Genomic DNA, 10,000 nt, shown 5'->3' with positions numbered 1-10,000 from the left:
TACCGATGTATGGAGTAGTCTGGATGAGATGATAAATGCATAAAGTCTACATGGATTTAAGGCTTAGTTAGATATTAAAAGATAAGGAGGACAGCATGAGCATAACTCTTTTCCCACAAAGCACAACTAAGTAGGTAAATACTTACTGAAGAACCTTGTAGTTTCTTGAGAGGTATAGGGCTGCCTCTTCCTCTGCTTCCTCTTCTTCTGTAATGATGGACTTCATTTCATTCATCTTCTCTTTCTCCTCCTCTTTTCTTCTTTTTTCTTCTCCTGAAAGATCAAATTAAATATAAGAGGAGGAGGAGGAGGAGGAGGAGGAGGAGGAGGAGGAGGAGGAGGAGGAGGAGGCAGGACAAGTTATGGGTTCAACTTAATATTGTTAAGGAAATATTAAAATAACAAAATAAGGAAAACTGCAATATAAAAATCACAAAATGACTTAGTTGGTATAGTTATATATATATATAAAAAAATAATAAATAAATAAATAAATAAATAAATAAATAAATAAATAAATAAAAGGCCAAAATTTGAAATAAGACTTACGTTAAGGAAATATTAAAATAACAAAATAAGGAAAACTGCAACATCAAAAATCACAAAATGACTTAGTTGGTATAGTTATATATATAAAAATAAATAAATAAATAAATAAATAAATAAATAAATAAATAAAATAAATAAATAAATAAAAGGCCAAAATTTGAAATATAAGACTTACGTAGTGAAGATGAAAAATAAATAAGTGAAAAAATACAAGGCTAAAACACCACGAAATCAGTTGGTTAGAGTAGTGAAGATGAACACAAGAAAATAAGGGGAAATCCAAATAAATACGCAGTCAGTTGATGTAGCGAAGATAAAAAAAAAAAAAAAAATAGGAAAATAAGGGAAACTGCAAGGCCACAGTATGAAATAAGCAGTTAGTTGATGTAGGGAAGATGAAAATAAGAAAAAAATAAATAAATGCAAGGCCGAAACACGAAATAAGGAGTTAGTTGGCGTAGTGTCGATATAAAATAAATAAGCGAAACTGACACCAAAACTCCACGAAATAACGGCTGGCATGTAGTGAAGATGCATTAAACTGACACCAAAAACTCCACGAAATAACGGCTGGCATGTAGTGAAGATGCATTAAACTGACACCAAAAACTCCACGAAATAACGGCTGGCATGTAGTGAAGATGCATTAAACTGACACCAAAACTCCACGAAATAACGGCTGGCATGTAGTGAAGATGCATTAAACTGACACCAAAACTCCACGAAATAACGGCTGGCATGTAGTGAAGATGCATTAAACTGACACCAAAAACTCCACGAAATAACGGCTGGCATGTAGTGAAGATGCATTAAACTGACACCAAAAACTCCACGAAATAACGGCTGGCATGTAGTGAAGATGCATTAAACTGACACCAAAACTCCACGAAATAACGGCTGGCATGTAGTGAAGATGCATTAAACTGACACCAAAAACTCCACGAAATAACGGCTGGCATGTAGTGAAGATGCATTAACTCAATACGGGAAGCTGCGAGGTACAAACACGTATATAGTGGAGATGTAATAAAATCATAGTGAAGGTAACGGCAAGATGGCCTACGTCTCTTCAAATTTAACGACTCGAGCATCATGACCAAGCTGCAAAAACTCACGAGGCCTACACGTGACACTGATGGTGACCTAACATGACCTGACCTGACCTCCAGACCTACACATGGCAGTGGTGGAGGCCTGACATAACCAAAAGCTTGTGGCCAGCACCGGAAAGGAACGGTCACCAGCCACGCGTCCACGCACACACACACACACACACATCACCATAATATACTTACTTTTCCCAGTTTTTTCTTCATATCACGGATTCTTGTGTTCTCCTGGGATCACAAACTATTTATCTGCACTCTTCTCTTGTACTGCGACAACAAACAGAGCAGAACAAAGGAAGAGAAAGGCAGCAAGGGAAGCGCACCCCAACTCGCGGCTAATTCTTGGCGGTAACTGCGCGTGGGTTGGCGTCCCTAAGCGAACTCTCCCGCCAAATCTTGCTAACGGGAGCCTCACGTGCACATACAAGGACTCCCACAAATATATTCAAACTAAATATATGGTAATACGCATATATAACATACAGTAATATTGGTTCTCATACTATTATTATTATTATTATTATTACTGTTGTTATTTTGAATGACGTTAGTTTTTTGGTTACATAATATTTAGAAAAGAAAACATTTTATGATTCCTTTTAATTATTGGTGAAAATATATATAAAAAAAAAATACTTAATTTTTATAAGTATTGTTTTATTTGTTTTTCTTTATCAATATCATCATTATCATCCTCATTATAGGAGAAACAGACACACACACACCGTAAGCTCCCTACAAGACAGTCAACACAAAAATATGAGTGAAAAATGAAACTAGAGGAATATTAATCAACATTTTATTAAGGTAAGGTGAGTTTACACCCTGACAAGAGAGTTTGCACACTACAGCCTCTTAGACTATCACTGGAACCATGAAAACACCCTTGAAAACCCTAATAACTTCCACTACAGCATGTTAAATTTTAGAACCATAAAAACACCCTTGAAAACCGCAATAACTTCCACCACAGCCTCTTAAACTGTCACTGGAACCATGAAAACACCCTTGAAAACCCTAATAACTTCCACCACAGCCTCTTAAACTGTCACTGGAACCATGAAAAATAAAAGAACAAAAATAGATAATGATAGCCCAAAAGAAGGAACACGACAAAAAACCGCCCAAAACTAGCCCAAAAGAAGGAACACGTGACAAAAAACCGCCCAAAACTAGCCCAAAAACCACATAAATAGGCCAACATCAGCCCAACATCCTTCCTCCTTAACCTGGCTAATATAAACAGGCTGAGGGCGTGGCAGGGAGCTCAGTAGGCCTGCTGCATCACTAGCGGCAGCAGCATGGAGAGGCTGTCTACAATATAGCACACTTCTGCCCACATTACCCAGAATCCTGCAGAGAGAGAGAGAGAGAGAGACCCAAACAACACAGACAACACAACAAAATACACCCAAACACACCAACACACACCTCTACACCCCCAAAACATTGTCCCACACACCCAAACACACCTCTACACCCCCAAACACACCAAAAACACCCTTAAATATATCCATACACATCCAAACACCCCCAAAACACCCTCAAACACACCCAAACACATCCAAAACACACACAAAACACAGCCAAACATACCAAAACACCCAAAACACCCACAAACACATCCAAAACACCCCAAAACACACTAAAAACACACACAAAACACAGCTAAACATCCTAAAACACCCTAAAATACACCCAAAACACCCAAAAACACAGCCTCAGACTTCCAAACACACAAAACACACGCAAAAACACCCCAAAACACCCCCAAACACACCAAAAACACACACAAAACACAGCAAAACACTCTATAATACACCCAAAACACCCCAAAACACACCAAAAACACAGCTAAACATACCAAAACACCCAAAACACCCAAAAATACACCCAAAACACCCAAAAATACCCCAAAACACATCCAAAACACCTCAAAACACACCAAAAACACACACAAAACACAGCCAAACATACCAAAACACCCAAAAATACACCCAAAACACTCTTAAAACACCCAAAAACACCCCCAAAACACCTCAAAACACACCAAAAAACACACAAAACACAGCTAAACACTCTCGAACAACACAAACAAACCTATTGGTCACAACAGGTCCGAACGCCCTTGGAACAGCCCCTGGTGACCTCCGAATGCCAAACAGGGTACCCTTGTGAGAGGCCGTGCTGTGACAGGAGGCGAGGGCAGTGAGGCAGGGCACCATCAAAGAGGAACCTAAGAGAGGGGAGGGGGGGTGGTAAGCAGGGGGCTGGCAGGGGTGTTATGAAGTGTAAGGGGATAGACACACAGACAGACAAACAGGTAAGATACACAGGGTTTACTGAGGGTGTAGGGGAAAAACTGAGGATGTAGGGGACAAACAGGGTAGTTTAATAAGATGCAGAGGTCAGATAGGGTGTATTTATGGTGTAAGGGTGGATAGCAGGGGTGTACTGAGGTGTAGGACAGAGAGAGAGAAAGAGAGAGTAAAAGGTATCTCTTCAACCTACATTTAGATTGGTGTATACAAGCCTTACTTAATATATGTAGAGGTTTGTGAGCATATACCAGTATCTCTTATGGGTTTGTGTGTGTGTACCAGCCTTACCAAGTGTCTGTGTGTTTCTGAGTGTACACCAGTGTTTGTGTACAAGTTTACATGTGTACACCAGTCTTAGTAAGTATTTCAGTGTGTTTTTAAGTGTATACCAGCATGAATTTTGTGTTTTTAAAAGTGTTTGAGTGTTTATTTAAATTATCTGTTATCCCAGCCCCTACAGACCCACCTATGGCATACAGCGTCAGTCCAGAGTACAGCCCCAGGTTGGTCTTGCTAGCCCCGATGAGGATGAAAGCAGGAGTCATCGTCATTAACCACTGTGGATGGTGAGGGTGGTAGTGGAGGCAGTGGTGGGTTTAATAATAGTGTTACTGATAAATCCTGTTGTTTTATATTGTAATTCTACACAGTAAAAATATAGATTTGAAAATATACTTTGTAAACCTCAGTAACTTCCACTACAGCCCATTAAACTAGAACCATGAAAACACCCTTGAAAACCCCAGTAACTTGCACTACAGCCTGTTAGACTAGAACCATGAAAACACCCTTGAAAACCCCAGTAACTTCCACTACACCCTGTTAAACTTGAACCATGAAAACACCCTTGAAAACCCCAGTAACTTCCACTACACCCTGTTAAACAAAAACCATGAAAACACCCTTGAGAACCCCAGTAACTTCCACTACACCCTGTTAAACAAAAACCATGAAAAACACCCTTGAAAACCCCAGTAACTTCCACTACACCCTGTTAAACTCGAACCATGAAAAACACCCTTGAAAACACACACACAGGCAACCCTTTCCCGGCCACACACACACACAAACCCTCTCCAACACACACACACACACACACACACACACAAACCCCAGAACACCTAATTGGCAGTTGCTTTTTCAGTTCCAGTCTTAACACTTCGCATAAACCCTCTCTGTGTAATTGCCATGACCAGGCCCAGGAGGGAAAACTTGCGGTCCTGCGCCAACGAGTCGTAACTATGCTTGTGGTGGGTCGCGAAGATCAGCGTTAACTCCAGGCTGGAATACAGGAACAGGTAGAGGAAGTAAACTCGGCTAAGTTGTATTAATTTCATGCGTTCTACAGAGAGAGAGAAAGACAGATGTTTATGAATGAAGGGAGAGGAGGAGGAGGAGGAGGAACGGGAGGTAGTGTGTGTGTGTGTGTGTGTGTGTGTGTGTGTGTGTGTGTGTGTGTGTGTGTGTGTGTGTGTGTGTGTGTGTGTGTGTGTGTGTGTGTGTGTGTGTGTGTGTGTGTGTATGAATGAAGGGAGAGGAGGAGGAGGAGGAACGGGAGGTGGTGTGTGTGTGTGTGTGTGTGTGTGTGTGTGTGTGTGTGTGTGTGTGTGTGTGTGTGTGTGTGTGTGTGTGTGTGTGTGTGTTTCAGGAGTAAACATAAAGGAATATTTGCTAGTACACACACACACACACACACACACAATACTACAAACACGAACAAACACAGAATACTGAACATACAAACACACACACACACACCTTCTCTGCCCAGGCCCTTGACACAGCTGACGGAGAACAGAGCCCTAGGATTGATCACCTCCCAAGCCTCGGTCAAACTGGCACCGATGTCCCTCCTCCTTCTGCCCTGCGGTGGAAGAACAAGACACAAATCTGACTCACACACGACGAGACAACAGCGAACGTAAACAAACAGTGTTGCCAACTCAGGGAAAGGGAGTTTTACTGTACAAGGGATAAAATACAAGTGAATCACCATGGAAACACCCTTTGAAAACCCACAGTAACTTCCACTACAGCCTTGATAACACTACTTACCCTAGATCACCCCCAAACACCCCTATATAACCCTGAAACACCACCAAAACACCATTAAACACCCCAAAACAAACTATTTACCTCAAAACACTTGCAAAACACTCTCAAAACACCATTAAACACCCCAAAACACACTATTTACCTCAAAACACTTGCAAAACACTCCCAAAACAAAATTAAACACCCCAAAACACACTATTTACCTCAAAACACTTGCAAAACACTCTCAAAACACCATTAAACACCCCAAAACACACTATTTACCTCAAAACACTTGCAAAACACTCCCAAAACACCATTAAACACCCCAAAACACACTATTTACCTCAAAAACTTGCAAAACACTCCCAAAACACCATTAAACACCCAAAACAGACAATTTACCTCAAAACACTCTCAAAACACCATTAAACACCCCAAAACACACTATTTACCTCAAAAACTTGCAAAAAACTCCCAAAACACCATTAAACACCCAAAAACAGACAATTTCACTCAAAACACTTGCAAAAACACCCCCAAAACACCTCCAAAACCCCAATAATACCCAAAAAACAGACAAAAACAGACAAATATACCCAAAAAACAGACAATTTACCTCAAAACACTTGAAAAAACACCCCAAAACACCTCCAAAACACCCCAAAATATCTCAAAACATTCCTAAACACACAAACAGGAGTGTAATGAATTAATAAGTGAAAGAAAGCAAGAGAATGTAAACAAACAGATGATAATGAGAAGAAAAGTGATTTAAATGAGATTGTTAAGATGTTTTGATGGTTTATGGTAAGGAAAATGAGAGAAAGGGTTTGTAATGAATAGAAAGGGTTTGTAATGATGACAGAAAGGAAGGAATAAGAGGGAAAAGTAAAGAAATGAGGAAAGGAAAGAGAAAATGATGCTTTACTCACAATGCACCTCTCTTTAACAACATTCAGAGACACAAGGAAATACAAACAAATTACAAAATAAGCAAAGAAAGAAAAAATGAAAGGAAAAAAAAAATAAGCAAAAATTATACAAAAACAAAAAAAATATACATAATAAAAAAAAAAAAATGAGAGACACACACACACACACACACACACACACACCTCAGGCAGCAATTCCTGGAAGAAGACAGCAAAGAATATTATGTTAGCCACAGTGAGAGTGCGTGCGTAGACAGCCGAGGCCGCGAACCACCCAGTACTTCCCCAGCGGGAGAACGCAGCCCCCACAGTGTGCCCGACGGTGAAGCCTATGCTGAATGTCACGCCAATCAGTGCCTGTGGGTTGAGGGGAGGTTAGGAGAGGGTAGGCTGGTTAGGTTAGGTTAGGACACACCGACAACACACCACAATATAAATAAGAAATAAAATAATGCATAAGAAAATAAAAAGTAAAAAAAAAGTAAACTAACAATGTATTTTAAACTACCACAACACCTTTAAACACCCTCAAAATATTCCAAAACACACCAAAACACTCTCAAAATAACCCAACACACACCAAAACATCCCAAAATACCCCAAAACACTCCAAAAACACACCAAAACACCTTCAAAATACCCCAAAACACCCCAAAACACTACAAACACATCCCAAAACACTCCAAAAACACACCAAAATACTCCAAAAATACTCCTAAACATTTCAAAACACATCAAAACATTCCAAAAACATCCCAAAACACTTTAAAACACACCAAAAATCCCAAAACACCTCCACAACACCACAAAACACTTCAAAACACCCCTTAACCACCCCAAAACACATCAAAACACTTCACAACACACCAAAAACACCCCAAAACACTCCAAAAACACCCCAAAAACACCTGAAGACTCCCTCAGAACACTGAAATAGAATAAAACACAAAATAACAATAATAAAGAAAACAAGCTGCAATACTCAACAGCAGGAACACAAACAAACACACACACACACCCTGTAAACAAACAAACAAACAAAAAATAAATAAATAGATAATAGGATAAAAAAAATTGAAAAAAATAATAATAAAAACAAGCTAAAAATATATAAACCAATACAAAACACAACAAACCCACTCAATTACCAAACAAGACAGAATGGAACCTCGCAGCGAAACCGATGATATGTTGGTAATAAGTCACACAGGAGAGCTGAGAGGAATACAAGCCGCTGGTGTTGTGCTTGGAGTAACAGTCAAGGAGAGCAGGACACAGAGGCACCACCGCCATGAAGCCGACCAGGTCCAGGATCAGACTGCCGAATAACACCTTGCTTGTCCGTGCGTTCCTCTGTGGGTGTTAGGTTAGGTTAGGTTACGTTAGGTTAAGTGAGGTTAGGTTAGGTTAGGTTAAGTGAGGTTAGGTTAAGTGAGGTTAGGTTAGGTTAGGTTAAGTTACGTTAGGTTAGGTTAAGTGAGGTTAAGTGAGGTTAGGTTAAGTGAGGTTAGGTTAAGTGAGGTTAGGTTAGGTTAGGTTAAGTTACGTTAGGTTAGGTTAAGTGAGGTTAAGTGAGGTTAGGTTAAGTTATGTTAGGTTAAGTTAGGTTAGGTTAGGTTAAAAGAGGTTAGGTTAAGTTAGGTTAGGTTAGGTTAAGTTAAGTTAGGTTAAGTTAAGTTAGGTTAAGTTATGTTAGGTTAAAAGAGGTTAGGCTACGTTATGTTAGGTTAAGTTAGCTTATGTTAGGTTAGGTTAGGTTAAGTGAGGTCTTTTTTATCTTTTATTTTTTCTCAGTATTTTTTTCTTATTGTACTTAGTTCCCTTTGACCAGTGTCCCTCCTATATATACAAAAAATAAAACAAAATAAATAAATAAATAAATAAAGTAAAACAAGAACATTTTTACGACTTTAAATCATTTTCCCGACACACTTGTGCATGGAGGCAGTGTTGCACGAGTGTTGAGTGACAAATATTGCATCTCAGCTTAGCAACACACACCAACACAACACCCTGCTCACCTTCTCCTTGATGTCCGCACCCTGTACTGCCCCTCTGTCTCTGCCGTCCGCCTCGCCACCACTGCTGCCGCCACCGCCATCGCTGCCGCCAACTGCTTGCCGGATTGGAGGGTTGCCGTTGCTCTGAAAGTTACGTTAGGTTTGGTTAAGTGGGGCCGTGGGAAGAGGATGTAGGTTAGGTTAGGTTTGGCTATGCTTCGTTAAGTTAGACGAGGTTAGGTTATGTTAGGCTAGGTTAGGTTAGGTTAGGTTAGGTTAGGCTAGGTTAGGTTAGGGTAGGCTTCTTTAGGTTAGGTTAGGCTTGGCTAGGTTAGGCTTGCTTAGATAAGGTTTGGCTAGGTTAGAATTGCTTAGGTTAGGTTAGGTAGGGTTAGGTTAGGCTAGCTTGGGATTATGACACGAGATAGCCAGTCTTGGGGAGGAGGAAGCACCAGACAGAAGTTCGGGTAGGCTTCTTTGGGTTAGGTTAGGTTTGGTTAGGGGCAGCTGAGGAGTGTGAGGCTCCACCACATCAGGTTAAATTTCAGGTAATATTTGAGTCATTTTCTCACTCACCACCAAAATTTTCCCACTGTAAAAACTTTAATATTTTTTTTCTGAAGGCTACAAAAGAAATCACTCGTTTTCCCATCCCAGACTCCTAAACACCACCCCTTTCTCCCTTCACACACACACACACACACACACACACACACACACACACACACACACACACACTTTCCCTCACAGCACAAAGGAACATAGATGAGCAATTAAATCCACAACAACAGCAGCATCAGCCAGCCATCCAGCCTCTTCTGACTTAAATGTAGAAAACTTTTAAACACGTAGATATAACATAACATTTTCTTCTTTACACACACACACACACACATTACTATATTCCTCTCACAACACAAGAGCAACACTAGGGAACACAAAGAAAGACGAGGCCCACTAACCAACATCTCGACAGGAAATGAGTGAAACCTTCTGACGTATCACAAACATCCAAAATTCATTATCCTCTCACTTCCTCCTCCTGTGCTTTA

The 10,000-nt window shown here is 40.2% G+C and overlaps 1 protein-coding gene and 3 long non-coding RNA genes across 23 annotated transcripts in view; 1 reads left to right on the top strand and 3 right to left on the bottom strand.

Annotated features, from left to right (window-relative positions):
* The window catches only part of LOC135109976 (uncharacterized), a 3,936-nt gene extending 1,903 nt beyond the window's left edge, over positions 1–2,033 (bottom strand). Inside the window, exons 1-2 of one of the 3 annotated variants that reach the window (XR_010273017.1) lie at positions 1,845–2,033; positions 147–273 (exon numbers count right to left, since the gene is read on the bottom strand). This is a non-coding gene — a long non-coding RNA (uncharacterized LOC135109976). The remainder of the gene's footprint in view (positions 1–146; positions 274–1,844) is intronic. The other 2 variants (XR_010273015.1, XR_010273016.1) reach the window with 2 other exon arrangements.
* LOC135109979 (uncharacterized) overlaps positions 1–10,000 on the bottom strand; it is a 72,039-nt gene that overhangs the window by 42,663 nt on the left and 19,376 nt on the right. The gene's annotated exons all lie outside the window — the stretch shown is intronic.
* The window catches only part of LOC135109972 (major facilitator superfamily domain-containing protein 10-like), a 40,883-nt gene that overhangs the window by 30,746 nt on the left and 137 nt on the right, over positions 1–10,000 (bottom strand). Inside the window, exons 1-9 of one of the 17 annotated variants that reach the window (XM_064021933.1) lie at positions 9,911–10,000; positions 8,970–9,092; positions 8,097–8,301; positions 7,132–7,305; positions 5,738–5,843; positions 5,101–5,260; positions 4,446–4,536; positions 3,759–3,894; positions 2,444–3,011 (exon numbers count right to left, since the gene is read on the bottom strand). The exon at positions 9,911–10,000 is cut by the window's right edge and continues 135 nt beyond it. In XM_064021933.1, the coding sequence (XP_063878003.1) occupies positions 7,175–7,305; positions 8,097–8,301; positions 8,970–9,092; positions 9,911–9,916 (465 nt within the window). In that variant the 5' untranslated portion in view covers positions 9,917–10,000 and the 3' untranslated portion in view covers positions 2,444–3,011; positions 3,759–3,894; positions 4,446–4,536; ... (1 more) ...; positions 5,738–5,843; positions 7,132–7,174. Of the gene's footprint in view, positions 1–2,443; positions 3,895–4,444; positions 4,584–5,090; positions 5,261–5,737; positions 5,844–7,131; positions 7,862–8,096; positions 8,302–8,969; positions 9,093–9,910 lie in introns of those variants that run through there. The other 16 variants (XM_064021942.1, XM_064021939.1, XM_064021934.1 and 13 more) reach the window with 16 other exon arrangements.
* LOC135109980 (uncharacterized) lies at positions 2,365–4,649 on the top strand. The gene is made up of 2 exons (XR_010273028.1): positions 2,365–2,465; positions 4,431–4,649. It is a non-coding gene; the product is annotated as an uncharacterized LOC135109980 (long non-coding RNA).

Source organism: Scylla paramamosain, chromosome 19 (genome assembly GCF_035594125.1).
Source record: "Scylla paramamosain isolate STU-SP2022 chromosome 19, ASM3559412v1, whole genome shotgun sequence".
Taxonomy (NCBI): domain Eukaryota; kingdom Metazoa; phylum Arthropoda; class Malacostraca; order Decapoda; family Portunidae; genus Scylla; species Scylla paramamosain.
Note: the sequence above shows the minus strand (reverse complement) of the source record. Positions and strands in the feature narration are given on the sequence as shown.